Source organism: Eucyclogobius newberryi, unplaced genomic scaffold, assembly GCF_026437365.1.
Source record: "Eucyclogobius newberryi isolate DKJ021-1_F unplaced genomic scaffold, fEucNew1.0.hap1 SCAF_20, whole genome shotgun sequence".
Taxonomy (NCBI): Eukaryota; Metazoa; Chordata; class Actinopteri; order Gobiiformes; family Gobiidae; genus Eucyclogobius; species Eucyclogobius newberryi.
The window spans coordinates 6,069,296-6,088,935 of record NW_027315835.1 but is presented as its reverse complement, the minus strand read 5'-3'; the positions used below and the strand labels follow the sequence as shown (position 1 = coordinate 6,088,935).

Below are 19,640 nucleotides of genomic sequence, written 5' to 3'. Positions count from 1 at the left end.
GCAGATAAAGGTGTAAATATGTGACTGAAGCTTCTCCACAGAGAATATTGATGAATAAAGTCAATTCTTGATGTTTCTTCTTCTTGGACACTTGAATGTCTCTGTGTTTGTTCTAAAAGCTCTTTTGGTTTGTGTTTTAGAGTCTGTTTAGTCCAGACAATCATGAACATGATTCGAACACTAGTTTAGTCAGGATTAGGTTTCTAAATAGTAAAATGGAAATATAAAAGACTAGCACTAAGAATAAACTAAAAACTAAACCAGAGTGATTAACTAGATCATGAACACACCAAACATTATATTTACAACACTAGAGTCTTGTTAATACTCTGGACTCGGTCTGGACTCGGTCTGGACTTGGTCATTGAGTCACTGATGTTGACCTTGTGTTTCAGAGATGTCCTCCACAAGTGAAAGGAGCTCTGAGGAGACGTTCCGGTGCTCCATCTGTCTGGAGGTGTTCTCTGAGCCAGTGTCCACTCCATGTGGACACAACTTCTGCAAAAGCTGTATCTGTGAGGCCTGGGCCCCTAAGGGCCCCTGCACATGTCCTCTGTGTAAGAGGAGGTATAACATCAGACCCGAGATCAGAGTCAACTATTTGCTCTTGGAAATGGTCTCTCAGTTTAAACTAGAAGCTGAAAAGTCAAAGTCACAGCGTTCCAAACCTGGAGATGTGTCATGTGACGTCTGCTCTGAGCCCAAGCTGAAGGCCCTGAAGTCCTGCCTGGTCTGTCTGTCCTCGTTCTGTGAGACCCACCTCCAGCCTCATCTCACAGTCTCTGGGCTGAAAAGACACCAGCTGATGGAGCCTGTGGAGAACCTGGAAGACAGGATGTGTCCCACACACCAGCGCCCCCTGGAGCTCTTCTGTGGCACTGACCAGAGCTGCGTCTGTACCCTGTGTGGCCTTCTAGAGCACAAGAACCATGAACTGTTGTCTCTGGAGGAGGGGTGTGAGCGCAGGAGGTCCTCTCTGCTGCACACTCAGGCTCAGAGCCAAAACATGGTGAAGCAGAGGAAGCTGAAGGTCCAGGAGATCCAGCGCTGTGTGGAGCTCAGTGACACAGAGGTCCACAGAGAGAGGGCTGTGGGGCTGCAGGCCTTCACTGATCTCATGCAGTCTGTTCAGAGGCGTCAGGACCGGTTCTTAGAGGAGCTGCAGGAGAAGCAGAGCCGGAGCCACAAACGAGCCCAGGAGCTGGTGCAGCAGCTGGAACAGGAGATCTGTGAGCTGGAGAAGAGCAGCACTGAGGCGGAGCGGCTCTCACGCTCTCAAGACCCCCTCCACTTTCTACAGCACTGCCCTGCACTCACGCCCCCTGCTGGACTGAAGGAGCGGAGCACCGTGAGCTTTGAGCCAGAGACGTGTGAGGGCAATTTAGCCAGGGCTCTGTCTGAGCTGGAGAAACATCTCTCTGAAAACTTTAAGAAAGTGTTTAAAGCTGGGCTAAAGAGAGTGAAGCAGTTTGTGGTGAAGGTCACTCTGGATCCAGACACTGCTCATCCTGAGCTTGTTTTGTCTGAAGATCTCAAACAGGTTCATCACACTGATGTGAAAAAAAAGAAGAAGCTCCCAGATTCTCCTCTGAGGTTTGATACTTCTGTTTCTGTTCTGGGAAAGCAGAGTTTCTCCTCAGGCAGGTTTTACTTTGAGGTTCAGGTCAAAGGGAAAACTAAGTGGGGTTTAGGAGTGGCCCAAGAGTCCATCAACAGGAAGGGAGAGCTCGATCTGAGTCCTAAAAATGGATTCTGGTGCATCGTGTTGAGAAACAAAGATGAGTACAGTGCTTGTACAGACTCTTCCGTCCCTTTGTATCTGCAGCGAGCTCCTCAGAAGGTCGGGGTGTTTGTGGACTATGATGAGGGTCTGGTCTCCTTTTATGATGCAGATTCTGCAGATCTTCTCTTCTCCTTCAGCAGCTGCTGCTTCAGGAAGAAAGTGTTTCCATATTACTGTCCCAGTTTAAATTATGGAGGTTCAAACTCTGCTCCTCTGGTCCTCACTGCAGTTTAGACTTTCAGAGGTCAAAGTGACTAAAACAAGAATAAAAGTTCTGAACTTCAGTCAAATTTAACTGTGGATACTTTTGACTCCATTTTGGACTGAAAGTACAAAGTTCTTCTCTTCAGTTCAGTTTCAGTTGTTTTTGAAATTTCTGAAGGTTTATTTTAATCCTGTTCATGGTGACCTCCTTTGAGATGGTTTTGGGTTCAGATCTCGGCTTTGATCTTTGATTTTGACTTTAGTTTAAGTTTCAAAAGCCCTGAGGAGAGTTTAAAGACACAGAATATTCCAGTTGAAGAAGATGATGAGGTGTATTTGAAATCACGCTCCCAACGGCACGGACGACTTGACTCTGGGCCTCATGATGGACTGTTGAGTGAAGATGATCTGAACAAACACACACAAATGTGTTTGAATCATCTCATCGTAACAAATCAAAGCATTCAAATGTTTCTAAATGGAGATCTGAACTTACAATCCTCTGGTAGAAGTCTGGAGTCGTGGCCTGGAGGACGACACACTCTTTTGTCTTTAAATGTTTCCTTCTGTTTCATTCAAGCCGCTTTAAGTCCTTGTTGTGTTTAAGTGTTTAAGAATATTTGTTCAATTGATCATGTGTTGATCAGATGTTTGGGGAAGAATCAAATATTTACATTTGCAAAATAAAAGTCATTATTTGTGTCTGTCCATGTTTCCACTAAAAATTGCAGTGTGTTTCTATCTTGAAACATGTGTAACTTCTGTTCTTAAGTACATTTACTTTGGTGACGCTGTAGTTTAGAGCTCTGAAATCTGAACTTAATCCAAGAATCCGTTTGTCGTCTTCTCTCAAATGTTTATTCGCCGGGCGAGTTCACAATGCGACCTTTGAAATCCTTTTTATCACTGTAAATATATAAAATGGTGAGTTAGGCCTGGGTCATAGTTCAGCTTCAGGAGATTAAAACCTTCACTGTTCTGTCCTGAGAGATCGGAAACATGCAACAAACGTTTATTTTACCTTTATTCTTTTGATTAATCAATTGGTTGTGACAGGCCAGAGAATGTGAGGATTTTCGCTCAGTTTTAACCAGATAAAGCTGGACTTAAAGTGACGTATGACAGGTTTTTACAATGTTCTAATTCTGACTTTATCTGGTGTGTTTATACCTGTCGTACATATAAATTATAGTTTTACACCAATCGAGCAGGTATTTGTGGAGAAAACATGGAAAAATCTGTAGAAAATGACAGGAAGTGACATCACACCAGGGACACTCATGCAGGAAATGACATCACACCAGGGACACTCATACAGGAAGTGACATCACACCAGGGACATTCATGCAGGAAGTGACATCACACCAGGGACACTCATACAGGAAGTGACGTCACACCAGGGACACTCATACAGGAAGTGACATCACACCAGGGACACTCATGCAGGAAGTGACATCACACCAGGGACACTCATACAGGAAGTGACATCACACCAGGGACATTCATGCAGGAAGTGACATCACACCAGGGACACTCATACAGGAAGTGACATCACACCAGGGACACTCATACAGGAAGTGACATCACACCAGGGACACTCATTCCAGTCAAAGTTTATGCAGAATTTACACAAAGAAAACACATTTTTTTGACTCTAAACATGAATTCAACAAAATAAAGTTGCTCTCATACACTTTAATAGCGACGGCTGTGTGTGGCGGTGTGTGGTTTATGAGGCCCGTGCAGTGAAGTGCGACACAAACGACATCGTTACGAAAGCCGTTTTTATTCATTTTGACGTATTTGACACAAAAACGAAAAAACAAAGTCCAGGTTTTTGTTCTCGACGACAATACGACACGATCAAACGTTGAATTAGTGACAGAAAAGTGACTGGCCCTGCGTTTGAATCTAAACTCACACTGAACACACAGAGTCGGAGCGTTTCCTCATTTGGCTTTCTTCCCCTCCAGAGGCTCCGTGATCTTTTGTCCGGTCAGAAAGTTCCAGACTCCGGGGCGGTAAAACTCCTTGTTGTAAGAGTAGAGCAGAGCGTTGAAGATGGGGTTGGTTTTGGCAGTGACCGGGAGAGCCTTTGGAGAGAACGGGAACAGTTACCACAAGGGCTGACTTATGTATTTATTTATGTACATATGTTTGTGTTTGTGCTCTTAGGGCCTATTTTCCCTAAAACGCCTGAATAAAATGAGTTCAATTTGAAGCTGTTCCTGAACCTTTGGAGCACAAACAAATGTCTGGACTCTTTGTGAAGCTGAGACGCTGTCGTTTTTGTAGTTTCTGAAGTCTGTTTGACTCTAATCATAAGTAGAAAAGAGCTCTGCACAGAGGAATTCACATTTTAAATTCTGCCTCGATGTTAAATATATAAATGAGTGACGCTGGTTTCTGGAGCGATCGGCTGATTGACACTTGTTGGGTTTTGACAATTCTCTTTTAAAAGCTGAAGATAAATTCACAAAAAATGAGTTTTAGGGACTTATTTAAGAAACATTTCCAGACAGAATCTATATAAAAGTCCTATTAATCTTTTTATGCCATTTTAGGGTAATTTGAGGGGTGTCTCTTAGTTGTGTAAATATTTGTGGGATTTGTGTTGCTGTTTTGTCTCTATTTCAATGGGTTTTTCGATTAAATAAGAGTTAATAATAATAATCATAATAATAATAATAATAATCATAATAATCATAATAATAATAATAGGCCCTGCGACGAGTTGGCCACTGTCCAAGCCCCGCCTAAGGCCCTAAGTCACTGGGATAGGCTCCAGTCACCCGCGACCCAGAAAGGAAACAAGCGGGAGGAAAAAAATGAATGAATAATAATAGGAAATAACAATAGAAAATAATAATAATATAAAATGAGAGTTCTAACCCCAAAGTTCATATATTTGAGTCATTTTAAAGAATAATAACTTTACATGATCGTGGTCGACTAAAGTTCTGGGCATGAATTAGTCGACTCATTTAAAAACTCTTCTTCTGTCGTTTAAATGTTTTACAGGGTTTTTATCGTCACATCTTCTCGTATAAAATTAAGGCTTTTTATGTTTTATGTAACATTTAAATCTGAAAACTGGACAGAGACAGGTTTAAAGTACTCGCTTCATTTGCTCGACATATTAGAGACAAAAAGAGACAGAATTAGACACGAGTCCGACAAATGCTTATGATGTCGTGATTGATGAGCTCATGATGTGTTAAAGGACAAATATGATGCATTATTTGTGCTGTTATTGGCTTTAAACATGCTCTTGAGCAGCTTTAGTTTGGCATTTCATGTTTTAGAACAAGATAGAAACACAATCTAACTGCCACAGCCTTGAGAGAAACTGAGCTTTGGCTCCATCTATTGGCTCCAGAGGGAATTACACAATAAGTTTGCTAATGGTTTAGATCTAGTTTAGTCCTGGTTTAGACCTGATAGTCCTGGTTTAGTCCTGGTTTAGACCTAGTTTAGTCCTGGTTTAGACCTGGTTTAGCCCTGGTTTAGTTCTTCTTTTAAAGTCAGTAACAAAGAATCACAAACAACTCCAAACTCTCCTTCAGCTCACGACTGAAGAACGTTGAGTCTAAAAAGATCAGGAGAGTTTATTAATGAATGTAAATGAGTCTAAAAGTTTTACTTTCGTATGAATGTGAAACTTTCAAAATAAAAGCACACCTCACTTTGGCTCCAGTTTGTTCTTTTATTTAGTAGAAAACAGTATTTGGAAGTTTTATGAAGTTTGAGGCTCTTTTTTGCCCAAAAAACCCTCAATCTTTAGTGCCAACTTCAACACTAGCAGTATTCCAGTATTTGTGCAGTACTTTGACTCCAGTACTTCTACTGCAGTACAAGTACTTTGTTACTTCCTTTGCAGACTGTGTTTTTTGTAGGTGCTCCAGAGCCGTTTACGATGTTGTACAGTGTGATTTAAACTGTCATCGTCACATGATCAGAGCAAGAAACAAAGTATCCTGATAAACCTGTCTCACCTGTGCCCCGCCCCTCTACCCTACCTGACTCCTCCCTCTTCCCTCCCTGACTCCTTCCTCTGCTCTCACAGACTGAAGCAGGAAACACTCAGTGTGCGTTTGCTCAAAGGCACCTCAGCAGCTTCAAACCCTCAACAATCTGCTCCAGCACAGGTCAGTGTTACCAGGCCCACTACTATTACTGCTATTACTACTGCTACTACAACTACTACTACTATTGGTGGTGTAGTTTGGTACTTGGTCCTGCTCCAGGTCCATTTCTCTTCTGCTTCACACACTTACACTGTGATTCTCACTCTTATTTTTAGGCTGAGCAAAATAATATGTCTGTTTGCCGTAACCCGACCGATCCGGTATAAAACTAGCCGACTGAAAAAAATGTATCAGCATTTTGTTTAAAAAACGCCAAAATCTTTTAATTTTCAACTATTTCGCCGACTCACCGACCAGTCTTTCCTAAAGCGCGCTGGTGAAACCTATCTTTCATCCCAAAAGACAATTAACACATTACGTCTTCAATTTCGGTACTCAATGTACTCTTTAACAAAACAGATCATGCAGGAGGGATCCTTTATTGTGTCGCATCCTAAATATCTAAGAAAACAAGACAATGAAATGGTTGTAGTAAAAAGAGTTTATTTCCCTGACAATTACAGCTAATACAAAATGTGGAGCGTTAACCTGTCCCTAACACACGTGCTGACCAGCAGGAGGTCTGCCTGGCATCGCTCCCTCACGCTCTTAACAGACACAGGAAAAATGAATATTAATGAAGGTTGAAATCTGGCCGCTCCTCCTAGACCTCCTCTTCTTATTGATAAGCCCAGTTTTCCTAAATATGGTCTTGTGAGAAAGAGATAGTCTAGACTTGAAGAAAGAATGTTATTCTACCGAAACTTGGAGACACAGGTACATATAAACACAGGATACATATATCTTTAAGAGTTAATCCTCTATGACAGGTGCGCCAGGGAGTGTAAGACATGACAATGAACAGACAAGGAACACACAAAGAAGCAAGCAAGAGGAATATATATTTGCAGTGTGCGGGTGAAGTTATATCAATATTAAAGGTATATTAATGCATTACAATAGTATAAGTTTATTAATGACAACAATTGCCTTTTACGAGTTAGTTTGCCTGCGCCGGCGCCACTGACCTGGCCATAGTGCAGCAGTTTGTGGTGGACGTCACTCTGGATCCAGACACTGCTCAACCATGGCTCGTTCTGTCTGAAGATCTCAAACAGGTTCATCACACTGATGTGAAGAAGAAGCTCCCAGATTCTCCTCTGAGGTTTGATTCTTCTGCAAATGTTCTGGGAAAGCAGAGTTTCTCCTCAGGCAGGTTTTACTTTGAGGTTCAGGTCAAAGGGAAAACAGATTGGGATTTAGGAGTGGCCCAAGAGTCCATCAACAGGAAGGGACAGATCATTGTGAATCCTAAAAAAGGATTCTGGTGCATTGTGTTGAGAAACAAAGATGAGTACAAAGCTCGTGCAGGTCCTTCTGTCCCTCTGTCTCTGCAGCGAGCTCCTCAGAAGGTCGGGGTGTTTGTGGACTATGGTGAGGGTCTGGTCTCCTTTTATGATGCGGATTCTGCAGATCTTCTCTTCTCCTTCAGCAGCTGCTGCTTCAGGGAGAAACTGTTTCCATATTTCAGTCCCTGTTTTAATGCTGAAGGTTCAAACTCTGCTCCTCTGGTCCTCACTGCAGTTTAGACTTTCAGAGGTCAAAGTGACTAAGAACAAGAATAAAAGTTCTGAACTTCAGTCAAATGTAACTGTGGATACTTTTGATTCCATTTTGGACTGAAAGTACAAAGTTCTTCTCTTTATAGTTTCAGTTCTTTTGAAATATCTGAAGGTTTATTTGAATCTTGTTCATGGTGACGTCCTGTGAGAGGGTTTTGGGTTCATGTCTCAGCTTTGATCTTTGATCTTGATTTTAGTTTAAGTTTGAAAAGCCTAGATGAGAGTTGAAGGACACAGAATATTCCAGTTGAAGAAGATGATGAGTTGTATTTGAACTCATACTCCCAACGACACGGACGACTTGACTCTGGGCCTCATGATGGACTGTTGAGTGAAGATGATCTGAACAAACGCACACAATGTGTTTGAATCATCGTAACAAATCAAAGCATTCAAATGTTTCTAAATGGAGATCTGAACTTACAATCCTCTGGTAGAAGTCTGGAGTCGTGGCCTGGAGGACGACACACACTTTTGTCTTTAAATGTTTCCTTCTGTTTCATTCAAGCAGCTTTAAGTCCTTGTTGTGTTTAAGTGTTTAAGAATATTTGTTCAATTGATCATGAGTTGATCAGATGTTTGGGGAAGAATCAAATATTTACATTTGCAAAATAAAAGTCAATTACACAAGTTTAATGGGAACTCTCCCTGTTTATACGTGGTTTAGTCCTGGTTCAGTCCTGCTTTAGACCTGGTTTAGACCTGGTTTAGACCTGGTTTAGACCTTGTTCAGACCTGGTTCAGACCTGGTTCAGACCTTGTTTGGACCTGGTTTAGACCTGGTTTAGTCCTGGTTTGGACCTGGTTTAGACCTGGTTTAGTCCTGGTTTAGTCCTGGTTTAGTCCTGGTTTAGGTCCTGGTTTAGTCCTGGTTCAGACCTGGTTTAGACCTTGTTTAGACCTGGTTTGGACCTGGTTTAGACCTGGTCAGAACATCATTTGTATGATCATCCTTCTACTATAAGAGCTTTAAACTCTGGAATTCAATTCCCCTTGAAAAAAAGTGCATCTCGGACGAAAATATGTTCCTCCAGACTTAAAGGTGGAATGGACGATTTTTTTCAGCAATTTTTTTATCATATTTCCTCGTGGCGTGGATAAATCATTTGTCCTGCCACGTATCAATCATAAAACGCACCTACCGCTCACCTGCAGCCGCGTCAGGCTCGTCCCCACGTTTCAGCGTGTCTAAGCGCATGGATCTATCATAATATAGTTCCCTCAGTGTACGGGGCAAAATGAAGACGGAGAAAGACAGTTCGAGCTGACAGAAATCTACGGGAGACGAGCGATGCGATGCGCTCCGTTGCGCTAATAAAGAAACGCACGTGTGTGTTGTATCGGTCTGCACGGGGGAGTGCGCATGCGCACTTCCGCCTGCGTTCTCAAATCGCCGAAAAATCGTCCATACCGCCTTTAAGTGTAGCTGAAGGAACATCAAAACTGTGCCCACCTGTAAGTGTTATGAACATGCATGAGTGAACGTGCATGAGTGAACGTGCATGAGTGAACGTGCATGTGTGAACGTGCATGTGTGAACGTGCATGTGTGAACATGCATGAGTGAACGTGCATGAGTGAACGTGCATGTGTGAACGTGCATGAGGGAACGTGCATGAGTGAACGTGCATGAGTGAACGTGCATGAGTGAACGTGCATGTGTGAACGTGCATGAGTGAACGTGTATGAGTGAACGTGCATGAGTGAACGTGCATGAGGAAACGTGCGCATGAGGAAACGTGCATGAGTGAACGTGCATGAGTGAACGTGCATATGTGAAAGCTTATGAGTGAACGTGCGCATGAGGAAACGTGCATGAGTGAACGTGCGCATGAGTGAACGCGCATGAGTGAACGTGCATATGTGAAAGCGTATGAGTGAACGTGCGCATGAGGAAACGTGCATGAGTGAACGTGCGCATGAGTGAACGCGCATGAGTGAACGTGCGCATGAGGGAACGCGCATGAGTGAACGTGCATGAGTGAACGTGCATTAGCGAACGTGCATGAGTGAACGTGTATGAGTGAAAGTGTATGAGTGAACGTGTATGAGTGAATGTGTATGAGTGAAAGTGTATGAGTGAACGTGCATGAGTGAACGTGTATGAGTGAAAGTGCATGAGTGAACGTGCATGATTGAACGTGTATGAGTGAAAGTGTATGAGTGAACGTGCATGAGTGAACGTGCATGAGTGAACGTGTATGAGTGAAAGTGCATGAGTGAACGTGCATGAGTGAACGTGCATGAGTGAACGTGCATGAGTGAACGTGCATGAGTGAACGTGCATTAGCGAACGTGCATGAGTGAACGTGTATGAGTGAAAGTGTATGAGTGAACGTGTATGAGTGAATGTGTATGAGTGAAAGTGTATGAGTGAACGTGCATTAGCGAACGTGCATGAGTGAACGTGCATGAGTGAACGTGTATGAGTGAAAGTGTATGAGTGAACGTGTATGAGTGAATGTGTATGAGTGAAAGTGTATGAGTGAACGTGTATGAGTGAATGTGTATGAGTGAAAGTGTATGAGTGAACGTGTATGAGTGAACGTGCATGAGTGAAAGTGTATGAGTGAACGTGCATGAGTGAACGTGTATGAGTGAAAGTGTATGAGTGAACGTGCATGAGTGAACGTGCATTAGCGAACGTGCATGAGTGAACGCGCATGAGTGAACGCGCATGTGTGAACGTGCATGAGTGAACGTGCATGAGTGAACGTGTATGAGTGAACGCGCATGAGTGAACGCGCATGAGTGAACGTGCATGAGTGAACGTGCATGAGTGAACGTGCATGAGTGAACGTGTATGAGTGAACGCGCATGAGTGAACGCGCATGAGTGAACGTGCATGAGTGAACGTGCATGAGTGAACGTGTATGAGTGAACGCCATTAGTGAAAGTGTATGAGTGAACGTGCATGAGTGAACGTGCATGAGTGAACGTGCATGAGTGAAAGTGTATGAGTGAATGTGCATGAGTGAACGTGCATGAGTGAACGTGCATGAGTGAACGTGCATGAGTGAACGTGCATGAGTGAACGTGCATGAGTGAACGTGTATGAGTGAACGTGCATGAGTGAACGTGCATGAGTGAACGTGTATGAGTGAATGTGTATAGGGGACGTTAATGAGTGAGGAAGAATGAACTGTGTAGATGTTTACATTTATCACTGATTTATTTATAATTATGGAAATAAGTTTTAATGTCTTTCATATCTGTGGGGGATTTAGAAATGCCTAACCAGGGACAGGACAGGAGTTGAAAATTAGCACCGGCTACAAGCTTTGTTTGCATCACATTGGCTACAAGCTTTGTTTTGTATCTATGTATGATTGTATTGTCCTTGTCAAATAAATAAATAAATAAATAAATAAATAAATAAATAAATAAATAAATAAATAAATAAATAAATAAATACATAAATAAATAAATAAATAAATGAATAAATAAACCGTTTCCACCTTTTTACTGCTGTTAACAGAAGGATGTACTTTTTTAGGGCCTGATTTGTGTCTTTAAGATGTGGATGGACCGCTGATTGTACACCAGCATGTGAGTGCCTTCTGTGTTCATAGTTTTTCTGTGCAGTGTCTGTTTAAATTAATAGTATTAGTATTAGTAGTAGTAGAAGTAGTATTAGTAGTAGTAGTAGGAAGAGGAGGCGGAGTAAACATAAACTTTCTATCCAAAGTTATAGTTTTTGAGTTGGTGCCCCATTAAAATCAATATGAATAACTTTAATGGGGCACCAAATAAAAACATATAACTATGTTGTTTGTATCAGTTTCTCAGAAGCACAATGCTTAATTAAGTAATTTCTTATTACAACAGGCACATGGTTCTTTTTTATATGTTCTTCACATTTGCCAACAAGTAATAACTACTGTATCAATATCTAACTTCACGCTCTAGTTTCTAAAGTTCTCTTATCACTGTTGTTACTCACATGTGGTCGAGCGTTTGTCCCTGGGTTTGTCATAGTTTGTGATGTTTGGAAACTAACGCTAACCCCCCCATTGAAAAAGCATTAGTGCTAACTCAAGGAACGGTACGAGGCTAATGGAACACAGTGTTTTGTTTGCAAAGGGTTTATAATATCAAATAAAGTAACATAATTTCTTCCCTTTTGCAGATTGAGAAAACTCAGACGTTTGTTCCTTTTTATCTGGACCACAATGGTGAGTGAACATTCTGTCCTCATTACACTTTATACACCTTATTATATTCATTCTTAAAGGTACAATATGTCACTTTTCTGGTGGGGGGTCTGCCACCTGCTGTTTAATGCCATATTGTTGAACATTCCAAGCAGTGGACATGTTACATAGTGCACCTCACAAATATGAGCTTAAAACACATGTTTGTTTGTAATGTTTGTTCACAGTTGGAGAAATGAGAGCATTCAGTGGGACCAGTGAGACCTCAGCGAGCGCAGGAGTGTAAGGAACAATGAGGTCTGAAATGTACACGAGGGCCAGTCCATGAAGCGCTTTAAAAACAAACAATAACATTCTAAAATCAACTCTAAAATGAATGAGGAGCCAGTGCAGTGAGGATAAAATGGGTGTAATATGACGTGTGCCAGTTAAAAGACGTGCTGCGGAAGTTTGAACTAACTGTAAGCAAGACAGGTTATCTTGTTAGCTTGTTAGCTTGTTAGTGTTGCACCCTCGAATGATACGATGATACATTCCGTTTTACAACTTTTAATAAGTCCACGGTTCAGAATACACACGTTTGAGGCAAGCAGGTTTACAACACCCAGAACACACCTGGGCCACACTCAACACAATGAGTAGGCGTGGCTGACCAACTTTTAACTCCACACGCCGTCCAGGTACAGCCCCTTTCATCGACGTGCACCTAACTCAAGTGCTCCATGATAAATGTATAATCCAACACACAAAAGTAATAATAATTTAGCAGTGCATTGTACCACCCCTTTCAGGGTCGCGGGTGACTGGAGCCTATCTCAGTGACTTCGGGCCTTAGGCGCTGGACAGTGGCCAACTTGTCACAGGGCCAACAGAGACATAGACATTACAGACTGCCATTCACACTCACATTCATTCACTAGGGCCAATTTAGAGTCACCAATTTTGCCTAACACATGCATGTCTTTGGACGGTGGGAGGAGCCGGAGAGAACACACGGTAACACGGGGAGAACATGCAGACTCCACCCAGAGAGATCATGTGAACACAATTAAATATTAGCATAATAAATTAGATTAGTTACATTAGCTTGGCTGAGTCATGGTTTACACCTGGTTTAGTCATTGTTTAGACCTGTTTTAGACCTGGTTTAGCCCTGGTTTAGACCTGGTTCAGACCTGGTTTGGACCTGTTTTAGACCTGGTTTAGTCCTGGTTTAGTCCTGGTTTAGTCCTGGTTTATTCCTGGTTTAGACCTGGTTTAGACCTGGTTCAGACCTGGTTTATTCCTGGTTCAGACCTGGTTTATTCCTCGTTTAGTCCTGCTTTAGTCCTGCTTTAGTCCTGCTTTAGTCCTGGTTTAGTCCTGGTTAAGTCCTGGTTTAAACCTGTTTTAGTCCAGGTTTAGTCCAGGTTTAGTCCTGGTTTGGACCCGGTTTGGTCCTGGTTTGGACCTGGTTTAGTCCTGCTTTAGTCCTGGTTTAGTCCTGTTTTAGTCCAGGTTTAGTCCAGGTTTAGTCCTGGTTTAGTCCTTGTTTAGCCCTGGTTTAGCCCTTTTTTAGACCTAGTTTAGTTCTGGTTTAGTCCTGGTTCAGTCCTGGTTTAGACCTGGTTTGGACCTGTTCTAGTCCTGGTTTAGACCTGGTTTAGTCCTGGTTTAGACCTGGTTTTGACCTGGTTTAGTCCTGGTTTAGTCCTGGTTTAGTCCTGGTTTAGTCCTGGTTTAGGAGCGGGTGAAGTTCAGAGCTGGTTTTGTGGGTCGTTTCAGGTCGAGAGCGAGAGAAGCATCTGGAGAAGGAGCTGAGAGCCCTGAAGATGGAGAACATTCTACTGCAGCAGAACTTCCACAAAGTACATCCTCTGCTACATCTGAGACTCGCCTCTGATTGGCCGTTAGTCTAAACTCTGCTCTCTGATTGGTCGTCAGGTGGAGCAGGAGCGAGACCAGCTCAAAGACTCTCAGCTGCAGTTGGAGCTGGAGGTGCAGCGCAGGAACGGCCTGAAGGAGGCGCTCTTGCAGAAGAAACTGTCTGCACTGAGCGCGGCACAAATCTAAAGCCTAATATAATCCTGCTTCATGTTCCATAGGTGTTTCCTGATGTGCAGAATGACACTCAAAGCACGAAACAAGCTGCTTCAAATATAAGAATTACTCATGATGTTTCTGTGTTGGATTTGAGTCACTTTTTGTGCTTCCTGAACCTCAACACAAACATTTCCAGGTTTTGCACATTTCTGATGAGTAAAAAAAGGTCTGATTATGTTTGATCCTGAGAAGATAATAAATAAATACAACAGTCGTTTGTCAAAGTCGCTCAGCTCGAGCCTGAATCTGCTTCAGTTTGAGGCGTTTTCATGTTTGGACGATTAAATTAGTTTGCTTTGTTTTTATTCAGTTTAAGTCAAATGTTGTGTTGTTCTTTCAGTTGGAGCCAGAACTGAGGTGATTTGAGTCCCTGGACCAGAGACCGGGTCCAGCCCAGGTCCAGATCTGGATCAAGTCCAAAGACCAGACCAGGACTACAGTCCAGACCAAGTCCAGACCAACAGCGCTCTGAATGCTTTTTACTGACTCATTTATTTTTGAGGACAGATCTACTTTCTTCTGAGTTTGTCTTTTGTCTTTTTTCCTATTTTTTTCTCATTTTGAAGTTGTAGCACATCTTATTTTTGATCCTTCTTCTTTTAAAGTCAGTAAAAAAGAATCACAAATAACTCCAAACTGTCCTTCAGCTCACGACTGAAGAATGTGGAGTACAACAAGCTCAGGAGAGTTTATTAACAAATGTAAATGAGTCTAAAAAAAGTGATGTGTGAAACTTTCAAAATAAAAGCACACCTGACTTTTCTCCAGTTTGTTCTTTTATTTAGGAGAAAACTTTATTTGGAATTTTTCTAAAGTTTGAGGCTCTTTTTTGCCCAAAAAACTTCTCTCAAGCATCTTGTTGTATCTTAATCAATCTTTAGTAAAAATGTCAACACTGTAGCAGTACTTGTACTGCAGTACAAGTACTTTGTTACTTCCTTTGCAGACTGTGTTTTTTGTAGTTGCTCCAGAGCCGTTTACAATGTTGTACAATGTGATTTAAACTGTCATCGTCACATGATCAGAGCCAGAACCAAAGTCTCCAGATAAACCTGTCTCACCTGTGCCCCGCCCCTCTGCCCTACCTGACTCCTCCCTCTGCCTCCCTGACTCCTCCCTCTGCTGTCACAGACTGAAGCAGGAAACACTCAGTGTGCGTTTGCTCAAAGGCACCTCAGCGGCTTCAAACCCTCAACAATCTGCTCCAGCACAGGTCAGTGTTACTAGGCCCACTACTATTACTGCTATTACTACTGCTACTACAACTACTACTACTATTGGTGGTGTAGTTTGGTACTTGGTCCTGCTCCAGGTCCATTTCTCTTCTGCTTCACACACTTACACTGTGATTCTCACTCTTATTCTTATTTAATACCACTAAAGAGAAAACTTCTGCTGCTGCTGTCAATCCTGCACTTTATGTCACCACTTCGTTCATTCAACTCAACATTAGTTTGTCAAATATCAAAATAAACTGCAATAAATGTCATTTCTGTGGAAGTGAAAGTCAAACTTGAACTTTTGGAATTTTGTGGCAAAAAAATGAATTTAATCCATTTTGGAAAAAGTCTGTAACAAAATGTGGATAAAGTGAATCATTTCCAGATGTTTCTGTAACTTCATTTATCTCCTCATTTTTACACATATTTGTGTCCAAACGTGTACTGCGGTAGAAAGTATTTGTTACACAATAAATGTTGTGAAACCAGTACTTTGACTCCAGTACATGTACTGCAGTACTTTGTTACTTCCTTTGCAGACTGTGTTTTTTGTAGTTTCTCCAGAGCCGTTTACAATGTTGTACAGTGTGATTTAAACTGTCAACGTCACATGATCAGAGCAAGAAACAAAGTATCCTGATAAACCTGTCTCACCTGTGCCCCGCCCCTCTTCCCCGCTCCTTTGCCCCGCCCCCTCTGCCCCGCCGTACGAAAGATTTGTGGAAAAGTTTTTAAAAAAAGGTTTTTACCAGCATTAATCTGCAAAAACTTAATTCTAGAACTGACAAACTGATGTTGGAAATGTCAACTTCTAGTTAAGAGTTTTAAGTGATATTTCTGCACTTTTGTGATTCATTTGTCAGACTTTTTACATTTGTCTGAAAATTAAACCTCAATAACACGTTTAAAGACACGTTTTAGCACATTTCTGTTGTTGGAGGGAAACTCCAAAGATATTCATGTTTGTCAAGATCAACAGCATGTCTCACCTGTGCCCCGCCCCTCTGCCTCCCTGACTCCTCCCTCTGCCTCCCTGACTCCTCCCTCTGCTCTCACAGACTGAAGCAGGAAACAATCAGTGTGCGTTTGCTCAAAGGCACCTCAGCGGCTTCAAACCCTCAACAATCTGCTTCAGCACAGGTCAGTGTTACTAGGCCCACTACTATTACTGCTATTACTACTGCTACTACAACTACTACTACTATTGGTGGTGTAGTTTGGTACTTGGTCCTGCTCCAGGTCCATTTCTCTTCTGCTTCACACACTTACACTGTGATTCTCACTCTTATTCTTATTTAATACCACTAAAGAGAAAACTTCTGCTGCTGCTGTCAATCCTGCACTTTATGTCACCACTTCTTTCATTCAACTCAACATTAGTTTGTCAAATATCAAAATAAACTGCAATAAATGTAATTTCTGTGGAAGTGAAAGTCAAACTTAAAGTCCTCCATTTTGTCTTTGTTCCTTTTCTCTTCAAATGTGGATCTGGAACAGTTTTTACTCATGAAAGTTCAAAAGTTTGTTAGAATTTCATGTCAAACTGTGAAACTGGAGCAGAATGTAAAGAGGATTTAAATCTATCAATATATTTGATACTTTGATTCTCTCCAAATACCAAGAGTCAACAGCTTGTTTAAATCTTTATGAAATCATTCTTTTAGAAGTGACTTGTTAAACCTTTATTTGATTGAACTCTGAGACTTTAAAGACATTTTGAAGCAGATAAAGGTGTAAATATGTGACTGAAGCTTCTCCACAGAGAATATTGATGAATAAAGTCTATTCTTGATGTTTCTTCTTTTTGGACACTTGAATGTCTCTGTGTTTGTTCTAAAAGCTCTTTTGGTTTGTGTTTTAGAGTCTGTTTAGTCCAGACAAACATGAACATGATTCAAACACTAGTTTAGTCAGGATTAGTCCATGAATCTTCTGACGTTTGAATGTGGGAGAGAAAAAGATGGACAGAACACGAGAGAAACCAGATTTATGAAGCACAATGTTCATGTTCAACATGTCTGGACTCGGTCTGGACTCGGTCTGGACTCGGTCTGGACTCGGTCTGGTGCAGTCCCAGTGCATGTTGCAGGTCCGGGTTTGATGGAGCCATCAGGACAACATCGTCTGCAAACAGCAGAGATGGAATCCTGTGGTCCCCAAACCGGACACCCTCCGACCCCTGACTGCGCCTAGAAATTCTGTCCATAAAAATTATGAACAGAACCGGTGACAAAGGGCAGCCCTGGCGGAGTCCAACATGCACTGGGAACAGGTCTGACTTACTGCCGGCAATGCGAACACAGCTCCTGCTCCGGTCATACAGGGACCGGACAGCCCTGAGCAAAGGGCCCCGGACCCCGTACTCCCGGGGCACCCCCCAAAGGACACCCCGAGGGACACGGTCGAAAGCCTTCTCCAGATCCACAAAGCACATGTGGACTGGTTGGGCAAACTCCCATGAACCCTCGAGCACACGATGGAGGGTATAGAGCTGGTCCAGTGTTCCACGACCGGGACGAAAACCACTCTGCTCCTCCTGAATCCGAGGTTCGACTATCGGTCGGATTCTCCTCTCCAGTACCTTGGAATAGACCTTACCCGGGAGGCTGAGGAGTGTGATCCCTCTGTAGTTGGAACACACCCTCCGGTCCCCCTTCTTGAACAGAGGGACCACCACCCCGGTCTGCCAGTCCAGAGGCACGGTCCCCGACCGCCACGCGATGTTGCAGAGACGTGTCAACCAAGACAGTCCTACAACATCCAGATACTTTGGGTACTCAGGGCGGATCTCATCCACCCCCGGAGCCCTGCCACCGAGGAGTTTACGAACAACCTCAGTGACTTCAGCTTGGGTGATGGATGAGCCAGCCTCTGAGTCCCCGGTCGCTACTTCCTCTTCGGAAGACGTGACTGAGGGATTAAGGAGATCCTCAAAGTATTCCTTCCACCGTCCGACGACATCCCCAGTCGAGGTCAGCAGGCCTTCACCCGCACCGTAAACGGTGTTTGTGAGGCTGCTTCCCCCTCCTGAGGCGCCGGACGGTTTGCCCGAATTTCTTTGGTGCCGACCGATAGTCCTCCTCCATGGCCTCGCCGAACTCCTCAAAGGCCCGGGTTTTTGCCTCTGCGACAGCACGAGCTGCGGCTCGCTTGGCCTGCCGATACCTGTCGATGACCTCCGGAGACCCACAAGCCAGAGTGGCCTGATAGGCCTCCTTCTTCAGTCTGACGGCATCCCTTACTTCCGGTGTCCACCACCGGGTTCGGGGGTTGCAGCCACGATAGGCACCGGAGACCTTGCGACCACAGCTCCGAGCAGCCGCATTAACAATGGAGGCGGAGAACATGGTCCACTCGGACTCAATGTCCCCAACCTCCCCCGGGACATGGGAGAAGCTCTCCCGGAGGTGCGAGATGAATACCCTACTGACGGAGGGCTCCACAAGACGTTCCCAACAGACCCTCACAATGCGCTTGGGTCTGTCCGGCTTCCTCCTCCGCCAGCGGATCCAACTCACCACCAGGTGGTGATCGGTTGACAACTCTGCCCCTCTCTTCACCCGAGTGTCCAAGACACGCGGCCGGAGGTCAGATGACACGACAACAAAGTCGATCATTGACCTCCGGCCTAGGGTGTACTTAATCACTCTTTATTAATGTTGTTCTTGTGTGGGTGGATACGGTTTGTACAGTGACTTAAAAAAACGCGAATGAACCCAAAAGAGCTCCTTAAAAAGGTTGTTCTGAAACAAAAAGGAGGAGAAGCTGCAGGAGACTTGCATTCATTGTATAAAGTCCCACTAGATCCGCCCTTAGTCTCATAAAGTTAAAAAATCTTACATATTTTGACAGGCTCTGCAGTTTTGTGTCATCAAAATGTTGGGACATTTCACAATATTTTGTGCAATCCACCAAAGTTTAAACCAAGGAAAGCTCGCTCACCAAAATGATCAAACCTGGCTTTAATCTGATCACTGATGTTATCAAAACTGTTAAAGAACTATTGCCTCCGTTCATCTCTGACATAACTCATCCCAAAACAAACAAACAAGTTTAAAAGTTTGAACGTGAAAAAACACGCTTCAGAGACAGTGTTGTGCCTGAACGCGTTCATTGAACGAAAGTTCATGAACGCGTTCATAATTTTGGTGAACGTGAACTGAACACACTGTATTACTGCTGACGAACGATAATATGAACGCGTTCTTTCTGGTGTCTGTGAACGGCAAAATTCGTTCTTTTTATTTTCGTTCAATAAAGTGTCCGATTTCTAGAGACTTCCAGGCGAAAAACACCATTAAGTTGCCCAAAAAGAGCCTGTGTCTGACAAGTGAGAGAACTCCAGTTGTAGAGGCCGATAGAGCAGACAGAGATTTGGCGTGTCGCACTGCACTGCACATGTGCATCAAAACAAAAAGTAGCGACAGCAACAGAGCAGCAGGAGTCGCC

The 19,640-nt window shown here is 43.2% G+C and overlaps 1 protein-coding gene and 1 long non-coding RNA gene across 2 annotated transcripts; both read left to right on the top strand.

The window, feature by feature from the left end:
• Positions 1 to 392: 392 nt before the first annotated feature.
• LOC140368658 (E3 ubiquitin-protein ligase TRIM21-like) lies at positions 393 to 7,809 on the top strand. Its single transcript, XM_072455653.1, has 2 exons — positions 393 to 1,540; positions 7,233 to 7,809. Exons 1-2 carry the CDS (start codon positions 398 to 400, stop codon positions 7,701 to 7,703), a joined length of 1,614 nt encoding a protein of 537 aa, XP_072311754.1. The 5' UTR covers positions 393 to 397; the 3' UTR covers positions 7,704 to 7,809.
• Positions 7,810 to 11,860: 4,051 nt separating this feature from the next.
• Positions 11,861 to 13,937, top strand: LOC140368712 (uncharacterized). The gene is made up of 4 exons (XR_011928191.1): positions 11,861 to 11,910; positions 12,117 to 12,171; positions 13,654 to 13,736; positions 13,813 to 13,937. It is a non-coding gene; the product is annotated as an uncharacterized lncRNA (long non-coding RNA).
• Positions 13,938 to 19,640: the final 5,703 nt, after the last annotated feature.

Excerpts from the sequence above, each read along its gene's own strand:
- LOC140368658 (XM_072455653.1), top strand. The coding sequence starts at position 398 with ATGTCCTCCACAAGTGAAAGGAGCTCTGAGGAGACGTTCCGGTGCTCC. Across the intron at positions 1,541-7,232 it reads TGTCTGAAGATCTCAAACAG|GTTCATCACACTGATGTGAA; the intron begins GTTCATCACACT and ends GATCTCAAACAG.